The sequence below is a fragment of the Myzus persicae genome, unplaced genomic scaffold, assembly GCF_001856785.1.
Source record: "Myzus persicae strain clone G006 unplaced genomic scaffold, MPER_G0061.0, whole genome shotgun sequence".
NCBI lineage: Eukaryota > Metazoa > Arthropoda > Insecta > Hemiptera > Aphididae > Myzus > Myzus persicae.
The window spans coordinates 199494-227430 of NW_019101643.1; the positions used below are offsets into that span (position 1 = coordinate 199494).

Genomic DNA, 27937 nt, shown 5'->3' on the forward strand with positions numbered 1-27937 from the left:
TTAGAATCCATTACAAAAATTGGATTTTAGAGCGCTGTAAAAACTAGAATTTTGTTTGAATGAAAAAAACAGTCCATCCGAAATAAAAGTTTTTTTACATTATCGAAACTCCCATTTTTTCGTTCGATAAAATAATTAAAATAAACGTAGAATACGTACACGTAAGATACACTAGAATTCAAAACGATATTGTAATATTATCATATGGTTTTCATCTGTTTTTCTCAACCATTAGAACAATGGATATCAAATGTATGTATTTGTATACTCAATTCTAAGTCTTAGATTTCGATGCATTTGTATGTTTTTTTTCTGGAATGCTTGATATGATATATTTCAAGATAAAAATTTGTATCAAGTACACGGTTTACTCACAACAAACTGTTTTTGCATTTTCGAGGTTTTTGACTTTTAAGTGCAGCTAAATCATTTTTAGCGCATTTTTTTTTGTTCATTTTTAACCAATTTCTAGTAATATTACAAAAAAATATAATATATAAATACACGTGTGTCACATACGATATGTATCAAACAATCATTCAGTGTCGCGTGCACACAACATTATAGTTCTGTTATAGAACAAAGATTTGTTTAGCACCCAATGCAACACTATACATATAATATTATCAGCAGAATATTCGTTGTCGGTTAGGTTAGGCTTTTTGACGGAATAACCTAAACAATTCACGAGACGACTACTGATACAGTCACTCGTCTAAACTTCTAACAAGTAGACAATATCGTTCCAAGTGAAAACCTGTGTTTTCCAAATTCGCACTCTTCCCGTTTCTGCGTTGTGAATGGAAAGTGTCGAAAAATTACAATATGTTTACAGTCACTATATTTTAATGAAACGCTTATAGTATTACGGTAAACGCGTTATAATTTATTTAGTTTTAATTGATGGGATCTCCAAATAGTGTACTATTGTAAACATTTCGTTATTATTATACCTGTAGGCTGTAGGTGTTTAGAGTAATCCACAAAAAGCGTTTTCCCAATAATGTTTAATGTATTTTATTCAAATTTCATTTATTGATCGCTGTAGATTAAATTCTAGGCAATACCTATGTTTTTATTATTATATTTAGCATACGGTTAACTATTATCCTCATATAATAGTGTCTATAATGACAATAAAAGTAACAACAACAATAATAATATCTACATTAGGCTATTGTCCATAATTTATATTGTAAAATCTTAAGAGATTGAACTCTGCAGTAAAGTTAAACAAAATTGTACATTACACAGGCTGTGCACTGGAGTGACGTTTTTCGCCGCCAACACTGCAAGTCTATGTGACATCATCATCGTGAAATCTGTGATTACATATTATTAAACATAACAATTATTGTGCGTATTCCTTCGTCGTATTCACTATCGGGATAAATCTAACGTCATGAGCAACAATATAAACTCCATAGTTATTGCACTGTGTAGTGGTCTACGATTTTATATATTGTATATATATTAAATAGGTAATAAACTGCGGAAAACGAACATGAATATACGAGTGATAGTATGCGTTTAAGTGTACCGGTAGAGTTCGGTAAAATTATGATAGGATTTCAGGCACTGTTTGAATGCAGTAAAAAATATGCTCTTGATCACAATTTGAAATAATAAAACCTTTGAGTGACCACGTTTTCTCCTTCGAATATTCTAAACGCGTATGCACATTAAATCACACGGTCGCTTTTTATTAGACTTTGAAAAGGCGATGTCTCCAAAGCAATATATTATCATACACAAATTACGACATACATATTATATAGTATTATGCCTTATTGAAATATGCCCTACTGTGAATGCTAACTTTTGGCGACGTGTTTTTGTTACATACTGTTAATGGATCTTATTATTATTATTCATTATGCTTGTTCGGTGTTTGTTTGAAATATTAAAAAAAAGAAACAACTCTTTTACATAGGTACTGTAAGTCCATAACACGTAATTTGGTGGACGAAGAAATTTTCCGATTGCCATATTATTCATTTATCGTGTTCCAGATCTGGAATCAAAAAGATTTAGTTGAGAATATTTCGATATATTCTCTGTTTTGCTTCATCTATCACGATTCGTGTACGATTTAAGATGCGTCGAAAATATACCTAATATTAAACAGGGGTGTAAAATTGGTTATTGTAATATGCAAACAGAGGTGGTAGCAGCTGTTGGATTATACTTATTACGTATACCTATATATTTTCAGGGTAATCCACCCTGTAAAATATATAGTACACAACAATAAAGTAGAAATGGTTAGTATTCGATAACAGATGGACCTTTTGTACAGTTATATTATGGGATATGACATATATAGTATACATATATAGAGATTGAGAGTTGATGACATTAAAATAATGGAAAAATGACTAAAAAAAAAAAAACGCAAATAAAATGACATCAAAATGACAATAAATTACCTTAAAAATTACGAATTAAGGTTTAAAATTAACAATAATACAATTTTTTTTCAATTTACAAAATACAAATTATAAAAGCTTATAATAACTCAAAATCTTTGTATTGTCCCAATAGACTTTATATTTTAATGTTGTAGAAATTAAACGAATGACGATTATCGGGTGATAAATATTTATATTTGACACTGAATTATTGGAGCCAAAGTTCTAAAGTTATAATTTAGAGTTAATGTAAATTAAATTACGTTTTACAATATCATCGTTCATAAGGTCTTGTGCTTTTTCAATTGATGTATATAAAAATTTCAAAATATTCATAAAAATAAGTATACAGAAAAAATAAACAGAGAATAGATAGATGGATAGAGAGAGAGATGAGATTGAAACCCAGTCTGTCTGACAATCAATCAGAGATCGAATATAATGCACCAGCTCGACCATATTTTTGTATATATTATAGTAATACATGGATAGTTCCATTGATCGCTTGTATTAACGTATCCTGCAGGGTGCAAACCAAACAAATTCGAAAGCTAACTGTACGCAATATAAGAAATCTAACCAACTACCATTCGTTTCCACTTCCGTTGTGTTTGAGTATGTTGACCAAATCAAACGTCTTTAGATTTTTATGTAATACCTGTACAAAAAGTATAAACATTTATAGAAAAAAAATCCATTTCCTTTAATCCCGTGAAAATTACTCTTAAAATTACCTTCATAACTTTAGAACCAATGAACTATTGTATAAAGTATTATCCGTAACTGATTATACATTGACAATAACTTTATTGTGATCTGTAATAGCAAAAACGGACTATTCATGAGTCTTTACTCATCGATATGTGGACGAAGTGAGATTATGAAACGTTATGCGAGTAGACTTCATTGGTCGTTATTTTGCTAGCGATTTACAAAACGATTTCGATCAAATCACTCTTCGGTCACCGGAGACTATTCCGATTGTTTGTAATATGATATTATAATGTAATTTTTACACGCAATTTTTCATTAACCATTATAACCCAAGCATATTTTCACTCACAATCTCGTTTTCTCGTGCAGCTTATGAAAAACCAATAGTATAATGTGCGTATTTCAAAAACCGGAGATAAGCCTATACCAAAAATCTTGAATTCCATAGCTCTGCGCATTACGTAGAAATCTTTTAGTAAGCGTATTAACACCATTCGGATGTACTAACTATATATAGGTATTATTTGACCATCGATGTTAAGGCATGTTACAAAACGCATTATCTATCGTATTATGAAAGCAGGTATACCCTTCCAGATTGAGGAAATGTATTTTGTGGATAACTTTGACAACACACCTGCAATAGTACACCTACATTTGCTATTATAGTTCACGTTTAAAGTGCATTTGTTCGAAACAAAAAAAATGATGTTGTTCAAATTATTTTAAAATCACCATCACATCGTAATACTGCTATACTTACCGATGAAATGTCCTATTTTCTTTCTGCTAATACCCACCCACCCAAGTTTAAGGTGTTATCAGCTGAGCAACACTTGAATCTTATGATACAGCCACTGGTATAGAGGTATGACATATTAAAATATCTTTCTTGATACGCTGGATAAACGGAAACCACAACATTTATTTGTGTGAAAGTTGTACGTTATATTTTACAAGGTGAGAAATATTGAAGGCATATTTCAACGTCTCACGTGGGCTTAAGGGCCGGTAGTTTTGGGGATTTATTTTTCATGACCGATTCAAAATAATTTCCGAGAAAAGTATATGTGTGTGCGCGACCGTTACAACACTTAACGCTGAACGGAAACTGACACGATCAAGTCGAAAATTGGAACCGATTTAGCATGAAAACGGTATTATAGCCTCGGCCCGGCGTATTTCACTGCGGAGCCAAGTTCAATAAAACAAGTCAAAACGAGAGAGGGTCGCCACCGACGTTTCGGGCATAGGTATGTATAGAGGTATACTGAACGGGCGAGATAAATGTCGGAAAACGCAATATCGGAAGAATGTATCAAGCTATTTGTGACTTTTAAACAAAACTTTTTTTCACCGTTTTTTTCTCCCCCCTCCATTCCTTATCGGTTAACATTGGAAATTTACGATCTGAAAAACTTCAAGGTAGGTACCAATAACTTTAGAAAGTTTTCGCCTGAAACGTTAAGTTAATTCAAGAAAATACGCAAACAGTAGTGTATGGCACAGGTACCTAGCGAATTTGGTCATAACTGCGAACGGAGAACAAAACAAAAAAATAAATAAGAAACACTGCTCCAAAAAAATATATGCAATTTTTGTTTTTTTTTTTACCGTGCGATACACAACGCGTCTACGTAATTTGGTTTATTTTCTCAGGGAGTTGGTGCTTCCGGGCAAAAGTGATAAAAGAAGTACGACTCGGTGTGTACACTCACGTATATGGCTCATAGATTAGATGTTTTATCAGAATGTAAACAAGTCCGACAACCCGGGCGACATTGGCGAGATGCAAACGCTCAAGTAAACAGCAATCATATATTCCGTTTAAATTGAGTTTTCAATTCTCGCGGTGATGCCACAACAACGAAAACGGCATCAGCAGCAACAACAGCAACAGCATTCATAATATTTTAAAGTGGCCGTGGTCGTGGTTTTTTCTTCCAAAACTTCAACCCGCGCCGGTGCAGGCGGGGGGAAATAAAATACAATTAGGCACTAGCGAATGTTATTGTATATTATAGTATTATACAAGTAGGCAGGTACCTAGGCGTATTATTAGAATATTACAATGTATTGTTATATACCACAGTGTACACTTGGGTGGCTATAGTTTATTGTACATAATATAACGCGCGCACACACACACACACACACACACACACACACACACACACACACACACGCACACACACATATATATATAAGAAGCGTGTTGCCTCGCTGGTACAGTATACATATAATGTAGTCATCGTGTACTCGTGTATCCCTCCTCTACCACCGCTCTCCGCTCCACCGGACACCATGACAAGCCTTTGCACTCTCCACGTCGCCTCTGATTGCATTATTCCGACTAAACCGATGATAAAGTATATCCAAGTTCGGGTGAGAGGTACATTACTATACTACGCTCGGTCGTATTTAAAAACATTTTTCGAATAACAGACGGAGATGATTTTGCATTTAATCAATATATCAATGCACAAGTACAATATCCACTTTTTCCAATATTTTCGGTAACGGAAAACGCAAGCGTTGTAGTCGGTTATTTCTATTTCAAGAGCACAAACGTTGTATGTCACATTAAAAAAAAATGTTTAAAGCTCAACTAATCTGCTATGTCCGGATATGCATATTATCACCTACGTGTTTTGTGGTCTTCAAATAGAAATATCAGTCATGTGTACTAATGTCACGATACTCAAAATAGGTATAGAATTGTTTTGCTTCTTCATTGGACGTGGGGCGAAAACAACCCGTTTTGGAGGCATCGAAAAACCATACGACTTGTGGGTACCTAACTAACGAACGTTATAATAATAATAGTGTATACGAGAAAAACCGTTTCCGACATTAAATCAAATACGTTTCACGATAGTTCTGATTAGATTTGTCCTCAAACAGTCGATTCGAGCAGATTTATGATCGTGACCGTCGGGACGCTGTAGCGTGCGTTGGTCTCTCGATCGCGATATTCGACCAAACGCCAGCAAAATATATGTAGGTACGCTCTGGGTGGTTCAGCTCGTAAACTGCATCCGTATCTCGTCGATGGATCGGTATATTGGATATATCTATTGGGCATAACAATATCGTATATCATAATATTATCGGGCATATTATATACGATGTCCCACTCCGATCGGTGTCGAATAATACATGTTACCGTGGTCATAGTATTATATATTATTATTTTATATCTATACGCTGCGGCGAAGTTGCATGAGGTATATAACGGACAAATACCTAATTGTGATGCATATTAATTTGTTGTGAAATATTATTATATTACTCGACATTGTAATATGTGTGTGCAATTCATAATATTTTGAACGGTGCCTATGGCGCGGTGGTCCTGTACGACGATCCCCTCAATATCGTATCCCAGTGAGTTGTGACCACTAGTTTAATTCGTGCGAGACGATTTTTTGAAATTTCAAGCGTCGCATTCCATTTGTATACGATGTTATTGCATTTTGTTTACACCGATTCATATCCACGACTATGACCTAACCTATAGGTCTTATTTTAATATGATTTTGTTTGCTAAATAAAAAAATAGTCCCAATATACCTTCAAAAAAATACGTGCTCATAACATAAAAAAGGGGTGCCACAGGAGCAGATGATAGAACGACCGCCGTTTTAAAAGTTTAAATGCTCTTCCCTGTCAATCCTTGTTCAGCACTTTAACGATTGTTCTTAAACCAACTTGTGCAACTAAACATTTCATAAGCGGTTGGAGACCATAATATTTAAATTACTAATAAAATACAATCGTGCTATTAATTTATTTATTTGTATAAATTACATATACACGTTTGAAGTACTCAAAGACATCCCGAATGTGATTTCGACAAAAAAGCAATTGAGTATATTTCGACTGAAGTGAAACAGAAATAATTGACCTACCTATAATAGATGTTCGGCCAATAAAGAGCTGTAGTTGTTAGTCGGGAATGTTATATGTATTAACGGTGCAAGCGAAAATCTACAGTTTTCGACAAATCGGCACCAAATGTTGTACTCCGGGATCTTGGATGGATTGTGAGAGTATTAGAATAGAAGCAGCGGATAACAGATATTATATATGAAAAGCATAGTGTATGACTGATCAAAAAATACACGACTAATATACTATTGAATATTCAAGGAAGGTTTAGTTGATATTTTAACCAGTTATTAGATATAGTGGTTTAGTTGGCTTACTCTCTATTGGAAATAATAAGATCATGACCGCCTAATCGTCTATTTTTGCTTGCAATTGTTTCGAGGAAAAAAGGTTTATTTGTTACTATTTAGTATTTACCCCAATTGGATTACCAATCTCGGTTTCGTTTATCCTCGGCAAACGCTGCAGGGTAATACGACCTGTGCTAGTGTTATATATTTTTATTCTCTTAAGATTTTACGCCGTCTTTTCATTTATTATTACTTTTAGGACAAATGCTTTCAATATAATTAAATGGACTCTTGAGAATACAATTGCAAAATATTATTTTGACGAAAGGCTATATTAGTTATATCACTGTTAACACAGTTATTTTTTCGATGACACGGAGAGAAGGGGAGGCGCCGAATTGTGTTTTATTATATAAAAGTGCATGGATATAGAGGTGCAAAAAAAAAAAAAAGGAAAAACCGGCTCCGGAAAACGAGACTGATAAAATAGTATTAATGAAAGACGGAAATCAATAGTTCTGTGCAATATGCAGAGGCGGATTTCCCATTAGGCATTGTAGGCAGCTGCCTAGGGCGGCAAAATTTGGGGGGCGGCAAATTTTGTAGTGTTTTATTAAAAAACATCAAACATATAGTACATCGTATATGATATTCAGTATACCAATCTATTTTGGTTCATTATAATTTATAGTCATTACCTATAAATATTATAGTAAACAATTATATAGAAAACGGTTTTTGATAATACTATATATTTTAACACGTTGGTATAGTCCACCCAGAGCCCGCATGGGTCATAAAAATATATAAAGCAACAATGGTTTTATTATTCTTATCGGGGATCGACGTCGCGCGTCGTCGTAATTTCGATAAAAATAAATACTCACACTGCCACACTATATTACTAATTCGACATATGACAATCATATGAACTCAGAACTGTAACGAATAATGATAATAATAATCAAAAATTTGGTTATTAAATTATTATATTATTTCGCAATCTGTGTTTGAAACATCGAGTCGCGTGTCGTAAATAACTTCAGGCGAAAAAAATAGTCTAAAAATTAAAATGGATGTCCACTACTATTGTCTATATATTAAATATTTAGAGTAGGTATTTTGGAGGGGTATTGTAACTTTTTCACCTATTATAGGAGCGGCAAATTTTTGGTGCCTATAGCCGTAAAAAAGATAAATCCGCCTCTGGCAATATGTGATGGCTCATCTGGAATTTAAACCGAGTAAACATGTCGTGAAGTCAGCATTGTTTTTCTTAAGCCAATACTATAGTGTAATGTAGTGTAGTTGAAGTAGAACTATATAATAATTGAAGACCGCAGTAAAAGCGTGGATAATCGGATCACGACGTTATTGCGGGGCTTCGATGATTTATCGGTGTAATGACGAATCGGTGATACGTACCACCCCTCAGTATAGTCACTACATTTTAAAACAATATGTTCTATGAATACTGTTTTAATCGTGGCACCTATAGGTTTAGTACTACAGAGCATACTGTTAATGTAATATGTTATTATATTATACACATATAATATTATAAATAACCGGAAATGACAAATTTTTTTTTCAGCCAAATTTCTTTTTACCTCGGATTCTTTGATCTATTTCCTCCCCTTCGAAACCTCTTATTCACACGTCGAAGCAAGAACACTTTTAAGTTTCAACGAAGGTTTAAGTCTATTGTTACGTTTTGACGCGAGTAAAGAATAAAATACCTACAGCGACGTTTATATGATGTTGTACGTATCGATTTTCGATACAGCTTATAACTATATAATATATCCGTCGTATATATATATATATATATATATATATAATTGTATATAATATAATATAGATTTTTTGTATCGTAACTATATATAGAAACGTAGGTATATAATGGCGTGTTTTACATGTATAGGCTCTTGTTGACTATAATAACGATAGGTATACCTACGTATGAAAATAAAATCCTATTGTGAACTTAAATCCTTACACCTATTATACTGTGATTCCTATCTAAAAGTTTACTATTGTTAAACTCAAAGACTATATATGAGGATATAAAAAAATAAGAAGCATAATCTAATACGGGAAATAAAATCTCAGAGTTCGATCTCCTACTCTTGTTCTCAGGAGAGAAACTATTTCGGACTGGCGCCGCCCGATCTGGGGAGAGATTTCGTATTCGTTCAATTTTATACAGAAAATAATCATCACGTTTCGAAGATGATGACGCTCGTTTCGTTAACACTAAAGTGATTGAGTTTATATGTATTATAGTATCTTACACAAACGCGATTGATGAGAAAGAATAATAATTTCTTTTTGGCGGATAAAATCGGTCACTACAGAAAACCAAATCGAGATGAGAAAACAATATCACAGAAAAGCCCATGATATTATTGTTGTCGTATATTGATAATTTTCTCTGCACTGCACACGTCATGGAGTTGCAAGTGTAACATGTCTAAGGGGTGAAACTATCTGTTATATAAATAAAAAATAAATATAAAATATGGAAACAAAAATTGGAAAAGCTTCGTTGCACGTTCGATCATAAGAAATATTTTATTTAGGCCTCGAGAACCACTTCCAAATATCGTGATGTAGCAGGTACTATTGAGAGTAGATTGCACAAAATCTATACACTCAAATACTCAATTCGTGTATATATTGCATGCGCGCGCACGCGGACCCGTGTGTGTGTGTGTGTGTGTGTGTGTGTGTGTGTGTGTTTCTTCCAAATACAAATAAACTATATAATATTTGTATACGTGTATGATACGAAAGAAGATCCTAGCATTAAATAAACCTAATATTCATAAAACGTATAAATCTATAGTATTATTATATTTTATTCATCCGTTTGAAATATGCGAGCAATAAACAGCAATAGTCAAGTCACAAATGGAAAAAACACTGAATTAGGTAATATATTTTATGTATGAAAAAATCAAACGTAATATTATAATGAAATGTAAAGTTCATATGATGAACAAAATATTAATCAAAATGCGGCTATGGTTGTATTTCTATTTATTAAAATAAGACGGAGTAAACAAACTTTAATTTCAATAACACCTCATGACTTTTATTCTGAAATCAGTGGTAGAAATGTTCACCAGAATTTATGAAAATGATTACAATTTGAGTGCAAATATTTATAAGATGGTCTAATATAGTAATATATATTACTACCTAGTATAATATAATATTAACTGCATTATTATTATAGTTGTTTATAAATTAAAACAATATATTATATATTTTTTTCTTGACAAATAATTACTAACTAGTCATTTGATTACAATAAGATATTATAATAAATTAAAAGACAAACATATTACAAAAATAATATTCCCTACTGCCGTGAAGCTTTAGTACACTTAATTTGTGGATATACCTCGTACATATACCATGAAATATTGTGTGTTGACAACGAAGGTGGTAAGTTTTAAAATATTTTTTTTTCTAAACAACAGTTGAATAAAAGTGATTGGTTGACAGATGAGATAATCAAAACAAGCATATTTTAATCTTGAAAAATATTTTTTAGATAAATCTCCACTATTACATTATTATAGTATACATGGGCATAACGATTATCTAGTGATTTGGGATGTTGTGAAAGTGTACATTGTTATGGATTTAGTATTCAAATGTATATTGGGTGGTGTTTATACAAACTATCCGTGAACAATAAAGCTGAATATAAGTGCCCTGTTAGGAAAATAAATGTTGAAAAGTTATACTGAAATCTCCTTTCTCTAAATTCAGTTGTATAAAATTTCGTCACTGTGTATCGTCATTAATCGCACAATAAAAGTATTTGAGACAAAAAAATGTTTTTAAATTATGTATTATTATTTTTATGGGTCATATTATTTTTTATTCAGACTAATATCGTTATGAAATTACCAAAGTATTAAATTATTTTATAGAACGGGTTGTCATGATAAGTAAGTGGTATTAAAAGCCAAAACCGGGAAAGCATCACTGTACAGCTGAATGTGTTCATCAGCCGTGAAAACATTAGTGTTTTAATATTTCACAGAGTATTAATGAGTACGATGAGCGATAATTTGATTCCATTAAATCAAATACAAAGTCGACGGTTTATAAATAATATATTATAGCCGTGTGCCAAATGTACGCTAACATGCTGTAAGAGATTCAATTTTAAGTGTACTACCATAATCGTGTTCTGAGCGTTTTGGTGTGCGTTGAAACAGTTAAGTAGAGACAAAAGCCGATACGAAAATATTTCGTGAAGAAAGAATAATTTTTACAACCATTTTAATATCTGGCCAAAAGGGCAATCTTTTGTCTCTGTCCCTGAAGTATTCCACAGAAATCAGAGCTGCCAAGTCTGGTGGAAGCTGTCGCAAAAAAAACAGTCAGTATACCTACTCCTCGGTTTGGGGAGGGATAATTATTGATCTTGACAAAATTCTAAGAAACTTTTTTCCGATCAACCCTTTGATGACTCGAACAATGGCGTATAATATAGACAGTAGTTATAGTTTTACAATAACATTATTTTAAACTAAAAATATATAAACAAGTTGAACACTCTTTGAGTTATAATTTTAAATAATATTATATTTTATTTATTTATTTATTGAATAATATTTGAATATAAATATTTGAATTTTTTAAGGTACAAATAATAATTTCTGACTCAGAATTGGTAACATAAACCGTGCTACTCATCTACTAGAGTCGTATGTATTTGTATGTTCACAGTTCGTTTTTCTACGGTAAAATGTTTTTTTTTCAGGCGGAAATGTCCAGCTCAGAGAACAAAGATTTACCGTATCATACATTTCACACTCAGTGTCCACCTATTTACCACTCACTCAAAAATATTTACCATGTACATACCACTTACTAGGTATATACTACTTAAAAGCTCTTAATGTATGGAATATAATTGGGCATTTATAGATTTTATAATATCAAACCAATATTTTCAGAGTAACAATTTCATATGGTAACAAGTATAAACCCGGTTAAACTTTATCGGGTGACCTTATGTCGATTTTTGGTTACTGGTATGTCGTTATAGTATTTAATTCGTTTGCTAAAATTGGCATACTTACACATTTGTATTTTAGGCGAGCGTAGGAGTTTGTTTACTCTCGTGATCAAACCGAAAGTAATTATAATCTCTATACAGAAATGTTTAATAATATTTGAAAATTCGGAAGACAACATTCCAGTTGATGAAAACATTCTTCGTCGACAATTCGTTTAGAATGGTCAATATTAGTTAACGAATACTTAAGTTCACAATAACGGTCGACTACATGCATAATATTATTATGATAATCGACCCTTCGAATATTCCCATATATTTGTAGTATGGCATTCATAAATGCTAATATCACACCAAGGCTACATTTTACAGTGTAATAAATATATAGTAATAAATAATATAATATGTGTATAATATGGATAGTATGATAATATATATATATATAAATATTTTGTATATTATTACCTATATAGTAGGTATATACCTATAATACCTACAATACGTGGAGAGAGAGTCAAAAGTGAATTGGACTCTTTCGGAAACGATCAGGAGACGTGATTTTCGATTATCGGGAGCAATAACGATTCAGTCATATCATTAAATTATGTTGTCGGAATAATAAATTCGTCGAAGGTTTAAACGTCTGAATATATTATACTGATATACGCACATCGGCTTACACAGGGGAAAAAAAATAAAACGCTTGCGTTTAATTTACGATGAAAAATAAATAGATAAAAACATATGCTGTAAACCGATCGTTTCCAAGAATACGGTATCCATCAAATTCATTTTATTTTATTTGTTTTAAAAATTTTAGTTAAAAAAAAAAAAAAATTGCACGAGAGATCAAAATAGTAATATGACCGACGATAGCCACGCACGAGATTATTCAAAAGGAGGAGTGCGGAATACAATTCCGCCGGACCAGATCAATAGACTGAGCTACTGTTTGCATCCCGACGGTTACATTAACCCCTACGAAACACCGGTCGCCTTAACCGAGTACCAGCTAAAGTAAATTTATTTGAAATATCGGTCAAAAAACTCGTTTGCTCAAATATAAACGCTAAATTGCAGTGAAATAAGTAGGTTATTATCATCATCGGTATAGTTATAATATCACTTATATCGAACTAAAAATACGAATTAAAAATAAGATTGTTGGGTATTTCATACCGTATGTTCGTCGGTAATATTCACTGATTTATTTTATACTCGTATCGACCTTATATTGGGCAATACCGAAATCTATGATTAGTCGACTATGATAAAGGTTTTTTTTTTATAGTTGGAAATTGAATCTTGTTAGTGCGTTTCCAGGTTAAATTTTAAAGTTCCGAGTAGATTTTAAAAACGCTGAGAAAAAACAAAAAAAAAAAAAATTAAGGAAGAACGTACATTTTTACTCAAAGTTGGTTTTCGGTAAAATCATAATAATTATAATACAATCGTTACATACTTTAAATGTTCACAGCCACAACGACGACAGCATATTATACAAAAAAACCATCATAGTTTTGGGCCCATATTATGATGACATCGGTCAGCGCCGATGTCTTCTATATATTAAAATATTATGCAATAGCAGGTACCGTCTGCACTATAACATAATTAATATAATATTGTGTTTCTACTTTCTAGTTTCGAATTCCGTAATATCATTATAAGCACGTATATATAGCTATTAATTTTCGGTGTGCATAATAATAATAATACTGTACGGTAGGTAGTAAGTTCATTATTCAATATTCTCATCATCAAACCGACGTATAAAAATGTATTTCAAAGGTGCATTGACGAGTATATTATTATCATCGTGATACAGCACTCTGCTGCCGCACCGACAGTATAATAACGAACTCTTCATCATCATCGTCATCACCATCATCACCTTCGTCGTCGTCACATCGCTCGTGTATCTTGCGGTGCCTCTCGTGCGCACATTGTTGTTTTACCGGTCGGCCCGACTACGCGCGCGCAGCAGTCGGATCGTCTGTGGTTTTAATTAATTTAATTAAAATCCTTTAGTGTTTTACACACGGTCGAGCGTAATCACTCGAACGCCACTGGGGCGGCGCGGCCAAAGTCAGGTCCCGCCGTATATATACCTACAGCGATGAACCACTGTGGAGGCACGATATCATATTATTATTATACGATTTACACTGTGATAATACGTGCGTTTATAAATTGTAATCGTCACGTGTTCTACGGGTGGGAGAGGAGGAGGAGGAGGAAGAGGAGGAGGAGGTGGAGGATTATGCTATTCCCGAGCAATGATTAAACTCGACATCCTATATAAACAGCGGTTGTAGTAGTAATAGTAATAATAATAATACGACGGTATAAATATCGCGATTAACTTTGACAACGTTTGTTGGGGCCGACCTCGAAATAAGGTGATATAATAAATGCTTATTAAATGAGACAGTGATTTATGCGATTCGCCGCCAACTCTTAATGGCAAACATTCGTTTGAAACGCCTAAGTTTTCGTCCTAGCGCGTTATTCCCGAGCGTCGCGTCGCCGCCGTCGTGTATAACGTATAAAGTTTGTTTTTTTTTAATGTCACGTCGCATGTAAACATTGTGTTGTACAATTAGTAATTATTAGGCATTATTAAGGTTATCGGATCATCGTTAAAATATTGCTACAAATCGTGCAGGTTCATCAACACTTCAGTACACCACTCCTTGCCCCTTGGGCAATTTTCTTCGAAAAGTTTACACTACAATATTATAATTTATAACCGTTGTGGTATAGGTAGACAAAACGATGGGCATATCGCATATAATATAAAGTGTTGTATATTATGTAGATTTATAATAATTACGTCTTAAATCGCAATGTAGGTACCAGGTACACCTATAAACAAAAGCGATTATTATTAGCTGCGAAATCGTTTAGTGCCGAGAACGTTTGAGTAAAATCCTCTATTGCAAAATAAACAAAACACTCCCAAGCACATAATATTTTCTGCGAAACGTGGTATGATTGTATAAAATATATTGCGAGGGACTTCAATTTTATGTGAGTGCTCTTCGCCAGCTCTCTGCTTCGTGCTCGATGTATCTATGACTACGTCCTCGCAATCAAAAAAAATTATGTACGGGTCCCGGACAAAATTTTACAATAAATGTAAAAAGCCTATGTAAAAAACCTATAAATTTATGTCCAATTATATTTAAGTGCAAAATTTATTTTTGTTCCTAAAACTCTAACAAACGTACTGCAAAATCTTGAACATAATACTTTTTTTCTTTTAGATTCTTAACAGTTTGTTAATTCAATAAATATATTGTGTTCATTGAAAACTAAAATCGATTATACATTACTAGGCGTTCATGTACTTCGCTACAACCGATGACCACAAAAACAAGTTCGTTTTCAGATATTTAATAATTTATCACTTTTTTATCCACCCGTGGCACAATTTACTTACAATCTACATTGTAGAGCATCGTGGAATGCTAGAAATGTAACGATTCTCGTATGATACCTGGGATGCGATCATCCTTGAACGTGGTGGTTTTGGTATAGTATAGGTATGGACAGAAGTGACACAATATTATTGATGAAATAAAGTGGATACTAAGAATCTCTGTGTTTAATGGATACGCATAATATATTATACTGTTACTCAAACAAAATTATATTATCCAGTCGTAATAACAATTGTATTATATGTAACCATAAACCAGTGGCAACCATTTATGTATAATATATATATATATTATATATAAATATATATACTAAAATACTAGTTTCTACTATAACTATATTATAATATGTGACCTGAAAACCATTTATGAATAAAAAATAATTCATAGAAAAATGTCATTGAAAAATGCACTTCAGTTTTTCCCGAATTTCCCATTTTTTTTCTGGAAAACCTTCATTCGGAATAATATTATTACGAGCGTTAAAATTAAAAAAAATTTCAAAATTACTTCAACTGTTCTCGATTGATACTATTTCTAACGAACTGCTTTTCATTTTCAACATACAGATCACCTAACTACTTAAGTTATACAGTTAGTATGTGCAAGACTGCAAGATGTTCAAAAGATTACTATTATACTTTAGGGTTAAGAAGATTTATCTAATAATATGGCCTTGTGGTAGTAATACGCTGAAATCTGACTTTTTAATTAATTGTAGCTATAAAAACTTTGCAATTGATTAAAATTTAATTTTTGTAAAAACATTATTATGAGAATTTTTATTTTTTATTAAAAATACTTATATAATGGATACATTCATTATTGATTATAAATACGCGATACTAAATATTGAATATAAAATAAAAATGTTCGCTTCAACAATATATTTAATATTGTTTCGTTGATGACTATAAGTGCCTATGTGTTTTACTATAATATTAAAATATCATAGAACTATTATGAAAAATATATTTGATAGGTATTATTTTGACACACACATTTACATGATCCTAAGCATAAGAACCTAAGCTCCTGCCCCCCGAAATTTAAAAAAATTGCGCTAGACTTTTTATATTTTGAACGTAAAATCTATAAATTGAGTATCCATAAAAAAAAATTTGGACCCAAGAATTTTTTTTCAATTATTTACAGATACTAATTTGATTATTTTTTACACTGTGAATTACGTTCCTGCAAATAAATATACCTACTGGTTGCACATTTACGAGTAAGTACACTTCAGTATTCCAAACTTAGTTCGCGGTTTCAGCCAAAGGTTTTTACCAAGTTCCATCACTGATGATATATATATGTTTTGATGTTGTAACTACGTTTCATCCTGTATAACTGCACTGTACCCATAGGTATTGTACTTTCAAGTTGGAAAACACCAAGCAATTAGACGTATCGCGTGCCGAACGGAACCGCGTGCTCGCCCTAATGGAAAACCTGTCGACAGTCCAGCAGCGATCGTTCACCAACCCACACGATTCCCATTACCCGGTCATAGGTTCGACCGCGATAAAGCCAGCTCTGGACCGGAGCAAAGAGGCTGAAATGAGAAACTTCAAGATGAACGGCTGGAGTGAATATCAGGCCGTCTACGACCGGTACGGGTACAAGGCGATTGCGTGAAGTCGAAGTGTGCACATCAAAATATATTTCACATATCACAAGAATGATATCATAATCACACGAGTTCACACAGAGAAAAATAATATATTTAGAACATATTATCATCTGAACGCTAAACCATGCGTAGATTATAATAGGTAGATATGAACCATTTGTTTTAAAAATATACTCAATGAATATTAAGGTTTGTCTTATAGAATATTGCATTATTACATAAGAGCGACAGTTCATGACCGTTTGTTTTTAACATAAATACGTTTTTTTGGCTGGGTACAAGTATTTTGATTTTCTGGATTTATTTATTTATCTATTTTATTATATTAATTTTCCGATTCTAGCTGACGTGTTCGTTGTCATGGTTACTCTACTCATCAAACAAAAACATACTTATGATTCATAGATTTTTTTAAGAGGAAAAATGTCGAGTAGCATGATATAGTTTTTTTTAAATTCTTAGCAAATCTCAATATATCGAACACTCCTACAAGACATACCACCAGTGATACATTTAAAAGTGAAATATTATAGTTATTTTATCTGACCTACAACACCACAAATATCACGGTATTGTGACAAAGTATTGCTGATATATTATATTGAAATATATGTCTATTGAATAAGTAATATTGGCCGTAAATAATATTATTTTTACGAACTCAAATGATATGGGCTGTAGACAATATTATTTTTATTAATTCAAATTCTTGAAACCTGCTTACACGTCTTGTACACGATCGATTCCCTGTAAATAATATCTAAAAACAATCGAAATCTGCAAGGGCTAAGATACGATATCGGCACACGCTTTTGCACAGCGTTTCTGTGAGACCGTCGAGAGGTAATCGTCGCTTACAATAGTATACCACAACCAGTGTTATAATGAACGCGGTAGCGTAGGTATATACCCAGTAAACACAGTGGCATGCCGCAGTGGTGTTCGTGCGATTACCTACCTAGGTGGAACGTACACTCGACTCAACGACGTAAAAGATTAAAGGATTTGAATTTAATTAATTAAAACCTCCGGCGGACTGACGTTAGCAGAACAAAAAGAAATGTGGCAAACCGCAGATTAATATTACCGTTGTCAAAGGCGACGGCGAATTCAGTTTTACAACACTCTTGCACACGAGCGAGTGAGTGCACATTTTCAGACAAGCGTTTACATAATAATAATATTATGATAATCTCTCTTTTATGGTCGCTATTTTCTGTCAACGAGGCACACTCGCGCGAGCCCAAAAAACTAGGCGAAATGCATGCATGCGTATTGAGTATATTATAATATGATATAATATTATTATTATAATAATATACTGTGATATACGAAAACAGAGATGTTATTATAAGAGCATGACGTCAACGCACTGTTAGTTTTCTCCCTGTCTGGTCCACGCAAAACACAGACAATTCAACGCATTCACTCAAAATCATTTTTTTTATTTAATGTTTTTGTGGCATCTTAGAGAAAAATTATATGAAATAATAATTTTGAGTGTATGAAGGGTATCTCGATTATTTGTCCAAGTAGTATTTCAAAATAATTTTAAATACGTTAATTTAAATGTAAATGTTTTTTCTAAGAACAATAATTTAAAGTCAAATAATAAAAAACTATAAAACCGATAAGAAAAACCCTCAAAAATATAGTATAGTAAAGTTTAGTTTTGTATAGTTTTTGTAATATCAGCTGGTGAATTTATTCCAAGATCACTCAAAAATCTTAGGAAAAAACGTTACTTGACTGCGTTTTATCCATGTCGAATGAGGGTCTGAGAGAGAGAAAAAATACTTCGCTGACATCCTGTTAAACAGCGTTTGTTCTTAGAAGAAAACAATTAGAAAATAAAATGATTAAAACAAATAAAATGTACCACGCCCTTTGTTCACAAGCTAAACTAAATATTTTATTTTCAAAACGAAACTATTCAGTCGCTAGCCCCATCAACCGCAGTATTATTATATTTGTACAAACGGCGAAGTCAATTAATACCAACAATGTAGGAGTACCCGATGGAGTGGTGTGGGGCTACATTGTAGAAATATATAGGTTAGGTAAATTGTAATATACGTTACCATAATAATATTATATTTATGTTGCATAAGAAGATTTTTGTATTTTTTCAAATTAGTTTATTATTTGCTAACATTTTTATCATAGAAGAATTTTGTGAGTTCCTTAGTTTCGGTCCCATATCGTTCATGACATATTTGGAGGCCAAGAGTATGCCACAATATATTGAAATCATGGTTTAATCCATTATTAAAATAAACTTTATACCAAATGTACTTGTATTTTGCGATTTATTTTTAAACCCATTATTGTAATTTATAAAAATAAAAAATAACGAAATAACAATATTAATTCATCTCCACATGTGACTGGGCTTCTGTCTTACAAAAACATACAAAAATATTTTCTGGCATTTGAAATATTACATTTTACTCTGTTATTTTTAATACTCTAAAGAAATGAACTAAAATCAAATATAAAGATAAGAATATTATTATCTACGGCCTCGTGTAGAATTTAATTTCGAAGCTTGTTATATGCGCATTTTAAAAATATGTAGGTAATAAAAGTGTGCAACATTGTTGATGGATCCTGTGCTCAATTGTGTCGTTGAAAATATACAGTGTGCTCAATCGGATCGGGTAACGGCCAAAAAAACTATGAAAAATGTATAGACGACTTTTTAAAAAATCTAAAAATATTATTAACCACTGTAAATTGTGTTTTTATTTAGTGAAAAAATAAACAAGGGTTTCAGTCCATGTGTGTACGATAACTGTTAAAAAATTCAAGACTTTAATATCGGTGTGTATCCAAAGTAATCATGTGTCTGACTTAATACCAATTATAACTCAGAATTGTTGATAAATCATCGTCAATGTTTACCTATCTGGACCATGTACGAATATGTCAAAGAAATAGTTGCTTGGGACACTATCGAGTTATCACCACATGGTTTGTTATTTATTTATAAGCACAATTTCAAATGGTTATGCAGTTTAGTAAAAGTCCTATATAAAACATCTATTATCCCATGCGCGCTCACAATATATTATTATTTCTGTGAAATTGAAATTGAAATTGTATAATATAATATATTATATAATAAAATGTACACACGATATGAAATAGTATATCATATCATTTTTTTTTTTTAGTTTTTTAATAACTATTATGCTGATATATTACGTTCCGTTCGGCAGTGTATATTATGTATATTATTCATAAATATTGTTTTCTTTATTACCGTATAGTTATATTTGTTGATATTATTTCCAGTGAAATAAAACAATTCAACGAATGTGTTTGAAAATAGAAATAAATTTCATGAATTTTTATTGAATACATTTCGTAATTCAAACTGATGAAGCTCTCGAGATTTGCTCATTTACATTTACTTATTTTTAGAATCCCATTTAAACCAAAACTATGTAACTTTTTATGATTAATTTTAATAAAGAATTCATTAAAAAACTTATTATTTACTTTTTATTAATGGTTTTAATGTGTTTTTGTTGAAAATAAAAAACAAGTTAAGAAATGTAATTTTCTGTTCATTAAACAAATTAAAAAAGGAAAAAAAATCGTGTTTAAAATACTTTAGTTCTATCCAATTCGGAATATCATAGCAACATCTTATTAATAAAAAATGTTAAGTCTGAAATAATATCTGAAACGACTGTTCGATTTATAATAAACAATAATAATATACAAACAATAATTTATTATGAGAATTCGAAAAGTTCAGAAAAAGATTTATTTCTCATTGGTCGAGTTCGTACATAATATTATTACAATTCATTATTAAACGGTTTTATTTCTTATTATATCTTACGCATATTTGAGCATATCAGGTGCGTATTAATCACTAAATATTTATCAATTTTTTTTATGTACCTGTATGAATTTAATATACATATAAAATTACGAGTGTAGTAAAAAAAATTCCATTTGATATTATTCTAGGAAAATGCAATATTGTTAATAATTGATCGACGGCGTTAAACAACTCTAACACAGAACATAATAATATTATGTTGAAAATAGATAAGATTATACCATCATGGTGATTTGTGTAAACAGGTGCCCCCATATAATACACGAATATTAAAAATTATAATATATAATTGTACAACATTTTCACAGAAGGTATTTATAATTATATCATAATATTATTGTAATATGATTTCAAACAGCACCACCGTGTGTCGATGGTCTATAATCAATAATTCTGGAAACAATTAATATATTTTATATTCGCCTTGTAGGTATACGCAAAATATTATACAACACATTATTTTGTCATATACAACCACCCCCTCTCCCACAACTCACCACACCGATGATATTTTAATGTGCATTTGTCGGGTTATACAGCAATATATAACTTTTAAGCATACACATATATAAAATGTACTCGGTGTGACGTTGCGGAATAACCTTAACAATAATATATATATATATATATAAAAGTATTATACATAATTGCATTACTCAATGATAGTCACCGTCACGCATCGGTATCGAGTTAAAGAGCCGAGGGATGCGTCGACTAAACTCGGTCTCGTTTTTATGTGGTGTTTTTTTACGTGATTGTGTTGCCAATGGACATTGTTGTCGGTCGTGTACGAATTTAGTTGCCCCGCCCCTCTCCACACCATTATTATATATACCGTTGGCGCGTTATACTTTTTTAAATTTACTAAATTAAGTTTGCCAACTCAGTTCTCCGCCGTCACTATATTGTGTGGACTGTGTATATACTGTACAGTGTATATATATATATGTGTGTGTGTGTGTGTCGTCTTTCGCCACGTTTGTCTTACATCGACCCTGGTAATTGCGTTTGGAAAATTAATCTTTACTATTTTCAACGTTTCACGGACGTGGGAGGATAACGAATTTCGGCGAAAGACGTAGATATGACATACAGGACGACCATAATAATATTGTTAAATCGTGATTTGTATTTTAATTCATTTTCCAGCCTGTCGGTCTCAATAATAATCATATTATTAAGATTTTGCCACAAGGTTTCGTTAATTTCTAAAATAAAAATAAATGTTTACATATTACAGCAATATGCCTAATACCTAACCATATGCTCAACGACATTGTACGACCACATTATAGGACCACAATACAAAAATCTTGGATGCCTATTACAGTATAATATTGTGAAAGGTTAAATAAACTGTTAGGAATCGTTTTGGGAGAAAGATTAACTTGAGGCTCACTGGAACCTGATCCCATAGATAGTTGGTATAAGAGTACTATCTTGAACTGACGATTGCATTCACCTCAAGCTACACTCTTAAATCAAAACTCTAACTCTCTAATCCAAAATACTATTAAAGCTATCAAATCAATTTCATCTTATACCAGTCCTTCCTGTTTCAAGTTCTACAAATTATTTTTAGTACCTAATTAATATACTATAAGCAATAAAGAAATAATATTGTTTTTAAACAAATATTAGCTTGGCAGTCCGTTGGTTGGAGAGGTGGAGATCACTGATATAAAAATTGTCTAAATAAAATGCTTGTGCCATGTATACTAGACTCAATTTTATAAATAATTTACACGGCATATGTTTTATATATTTGATGAAAAACTTCACTATTGTGGATTAGTATCCCTAGTACACACAGTTTAAAAACTCAGCAACAGCTGGCTCTAGAATTTTGATTTAGGTGCTTCAACATATTCACACAAATTAACTTATTGACTACATGTGTACTGAAGTAAAAAAATAATAGCTTAAAAAAAAGCTTGGGACACAACATGACATGTAGCATGAAAATTCTAAGTATCTAAAAATTGGGACTTTAAGCTTCAAATAAGAATCATATTGTGTGATATACTATTCTATTTTCATACTGCAGTGAGTTAGTAAAGCGATAAATGGTTCCGAAAGCGCTGTATACCACATAATAATAAATAATTTCGAATTAATTCACCGTCGCCGTTGTTGTCGTAATGAAAATAATGAAAAAAAACACACAAAACAAATGAGCGACTTGGTTTTCAGCGGTTAATTATATAAATTGAATTTACAGTTACGTGACGTGTTTGTAAAAAATAAAAAATATAAACCACGATGTTCTGTGCTGTACTCAAACTGTATTAAATGTTTTTCTTTTTCTTTCTCCTTCACCCTCATAATATGATTAAACATTTCTAAAGTTATATTTACGCGTGGAGAAGAGGAGAAAAACAGATTTGTATCCTGCAATCCCACATTTCTTGTCGCGTATACCTGAAGCTGCTATATAAATTGTACAACAGTTGTACCTACATATTATTATGCGCTCGGCGATATTAAATTCAACAAAACCGAACCGATCCAACACAGTCGGGACGGTTTGCCGTTTAATATCGCTGAAAAAAAAAACAGAAATTCAACGAATTGATTTCTTCGGGTATGCGTTTACGTGTGGCCACTATGTATAATATAATATATATATATATATATATATATATATGCAGGTATATAGCGCGTTGTATACAAACGTCTTCAAACGGACCGTTATTTCTCATCAATTTCCAATTAATTCGGAAACTATAATACTACTACCACGAAATCCGTCCCGAACGACACGGACGGCTTTCAAACGACAGCTTCTGCAGCTGTAATTCAACCACCTTTGGGGATGGTTCGATGAGTGTTGCAGTAAAAACCGTTAGTCAAAATAGTGTTGTTATCGAACTATAGTGCCTATATAATGATATACTTCAGGGGTGGCCAAACTGTTTTTAATTATAATCTACTTCGATTTTTTTTCCATCGATGATCGACTAATATAAAACAAATTAATTTTAATTTTAAAGTACATCACTGATATTAATAATAAACATGCATGTTAGTACAATAAATAATAAAATTAAAGTGCAAAAATATATAAAAACTGAATGTTTCACATTAAATTCCTAAATAATTTCAAAAGAAATTAAAATTGTAAGTAGTGTTGGAGTATAACAGTATCATGCGATATATTATTATCGTTTGCCAGTTCGATATTCAGATTTTATAACTTTCGTGTGAAAAAATACCAATTCACACAAACAGATTAATCTGAAATATGCATGTAACTGTATCCACCTCCTTCGTGTAGAATAAATAAGTTTCAACTTTCAAATATTCTAAGATTGACTTGTCGATAGCGATCGACTATTTTTCCATCCCTCTAATATTTGTTCCAAAAACTGTGCATTATTATCGTAAAACGATTTTCATCGATAACTACATTATCGTTGCTGCTGCAATATTTAACATGTTACAGGGAGTTGTTTTAATATAAATTATGTTTTAATTATTTGCTTTTGGTACTAGCTAGCGTAGGTAAAGTACGTTTTTCCACTTAACTCACCAAAAAAAAAGCTTTATCTCACACACTCCATGCACACACACATACATATGTATATATAGGTAATACATCAATATAATATATATAAATAAAAATGTACTTTGCCGGTGTCTATAAAATATATTGCGTGGGGCGGCGGTGAGGCGTTAAAATAAATATGCACGTGCACGCGTGTTGTATTATTAAATTTAAACACCACGTCTACCATACTAAAACGAAAAGCGTATAATATATTTTATGGGATGAAAAAAAAAAATTTTAATAATAATAATAATAAAATATTTGAACCTGAATGTGTCACGGGGCGTCGCGTATATCCAGTGCATGTACATAATATCTATATACGTGTATTTATAGTGCACGTAGCTTTTTTAGGATTAGGTGTACGACTCTGAAAGTATCAAGAGCGTATTCCGTTTTTCGACACTTAGGTACTGCTGGTGAATTATTTTACTGTTTCATTCGCACCACGTGCAGAGACGTCGTGCAAAATACGATCGCCATATTGGTATACCTACGTTATGTTATAACATAGTATTATAAGAACAATGAGAACAACAATAATATTGGAATATATTGTATTGGATCGGATTGGATTGTGTGGGCCTAATGTGAGTGATTGTTGGTCACAGTCACAACTGTGTGTGATACGGTCAAGCATCGTCCGACGTCGCTAGCTCCTAGATGGGTAACCACACTGATTTTTAGTGACACATCCTCGACCCACATACACTTGTTCCTCAACCAACCGTAACCCCTGTAGAACATGCTAATGGCTATGATAGTGGTCGATGCTTAAGTTTGATAAAAAATAATAATAATAATACGTCTTGTATGTAAGCACTAATATAATATCAAGTAATACGTGAACTAAATTTCGGCAACTTCCTCGAGTCGCCGACACACACGTGTGACCGTATGATTGACGCTATTGTAAACAATATTATTATAATATTATGTATAGTACGTCGACGGTGACGATATTATTATTCGAACGGAGTTTAGATCGCGAGGGATGTATAATAATGTAATATTTCAACGCCACTAATCATATATTGTACCTATAATAACACATATTATAATATAGAGTATAATAATAATATAATACACATGTTCCCATACACGCACTCCGTATCATGGTACCTACACTCCCGTATTCCGTTGTCGTATTGTATCCACGACGTGATGCGATGTTTTGTGAGTTTATTAATAATTATTATTATCATTACTATTATTGTTATTATTTATAGTATTATAATTTTAACCATTGGAAAATTCGAAGCCCGACGTCCAATGATGCACAGAGCCGCTTTCTTTCAAATCGCGTGGTATACAGCAAGATTATTCACCAATCGTACCCTCACCTATACACCATATTTTTTCATTTATTTGGAATTTTAGACCGTATTATTATCAAATTATTGAGATTTTTCCTACTACTAAAGGAGTGTCCTGTGTCACCTCGCAGTAGCAAACTTCTGTTTTTAATAAATAAAAAGCTTTTTTACGGTAAATTATTTCTGAAAAAAAACAGAATAACATTTTATCCTTAGTACATACAAAATTAAATAAATTTAAAACTACTCCTTCGAATTTTGATTTAGATATTTCAACGTTTTCATAAAAATGATTTGTTAAATGTTAAGTAATTAACAGTATAAAATAACGTGTCTCCTGTGAAACAGATGTTTATATCTCCACAGAACATTGCTTAAGTAGTAATAACAATACAATCTCGAGAATTTGAAAGCATTGTCTTTATATAGGTATATCTTCAAGTAACACCTATACTAAAAAGAACCAAAAACTAGATTTTGAATAACTATATTATTATGTTATTTGAAGAAAAAGGGTGTGCATGTTCAGTGAATCACTCTGTATATTAATTCTTAGTCCCCAGACGATCTAAATAAATGATTGCAGGGTCGTGTTCAGAAACTATACCGAAAAACGACGACGTGACCAGACGCGTCAGTTCAAAGCGACTGCGTGTGTCGAAAAACTGTTCAACAGCTATAATAATACATAGGTGCAGGTACCCTACGTCAGTAATACAGTAAATTTTATATTAGATTTCGGTAGCAACTGTTTCTGTATTGTATACGAATTCCTGTTAAATTAAAAGTCGGTATAATACAATTATCGTGTACGCACGTCGTTCGTTTTGTCGGCGGAAAATTGTAAGTAATTTAATAACGTCATCGAAAGGGACGTATTCACATAATAGGTACGACATAATATTATTTCCGAACGTTAAATTCGTTCTGAAAATATTTGTTCAAAAATTATTTTCGAACGGACGCATGTATATATACGACGTGTATGGTTTCGTACACTATAGCCATTAAATACATCATATAAACGTGTATCGACCCTACAGTCATGCAAACTGTTTATTGACGGGACGAGAAAAATGTCCAGAACCATCGCAGCACTGAGCGTGATGTTCCTTCCGTCTTTCGGTACCTATTGGCCAACATAAGACATGCAAATATATATACGCTTGGAGATAATTATCGTTTCGTTAACAATGAATCGCGATACCTACTCAGAAAAATGGCAGAATTCGTTTTTTTTTTTGCGAAATTTCTTTTGATCACATTGCCACCCGTGATCGAGTTAAAACCAAGAGTGAAATGGTTTTCAGGGATGTTGGCGATTTGACTTGTTATACCTATGTTACTTATGCATTTTTTTTATGACGTCATACTCACTATCGTGAATACTGTGGTTGAAATTGTTTTCAATCCAAGCTACACTGATTCAAGGACGAACAAGGCCAGATCCCTGAAGGTATACAACCTATTATTTTCTGAAGATAGAACCAATGAAGTTCAAACGTATACCTTTACTTGTGAACTGTAGGTTTAGTATTATGAGTTTGACGGCACGATGGTTAAACATGTACTCTAGAATTAGTTTTGTTTAATGACTGTGATGAGTATTGTTAGTTGTTACGAGACCACTGTGAGACGTTTGATTAACGGTTTATAGTCAGATAATAAGTATTTAAAGATTATAGTACATCTATTATACAGGTATATATAGCTAATTGAATGGCACTCGTTAGTGTACCGCTGTAAAGTGCATGCTACAACAATAGGTACAGCATAACCACCTAATCCA

The 27937-nt window shown here is 32.2% G+C and overlaps 2 protein-coding genes across 7 annotated transcripts in view; one reads left to right on the plus strand and one right to left on the minus strand.

Moving 5' to 3' along the window:
* LOC111029930 overlaps positions 1-27937 on the minus strand; it is a 194769-nt gene that overhangs the window by 96616 nt on the left and 70216 nt on the right. The window lies entirely within an intron of this gene.
* On the plus strand, positions 12975-17431 carry LOC111029929. The gene is made up of 2 exons (XM_022309176.1): positions 12975-13367; positions 17161-17431. The coding sequence occupies exons 1-2, from the start codon at positions 13213-13215 to the stop codon at positions 17429-17431; spliced, it is 426 nt and encodes a 141-aa protein (XP_022164868.1). The 5' UTR covers positions 12975-13212.

Coding starts and splice junctions, on each gene's coding strand:
- LOC111029929 (XM_022309176.1), top strand. CDS start 13,213: ATGACCGACGATAGCCACGCACGAGATTATTCAAAAGGAGGAGTGCGG. Junction 13,368..17,160: donor TTAACCGAGTACCAGCTAAA/GTAAATTTATTT, acceptor CTGTACCCATAG/GTATTGTACTTTCAAGTTGG.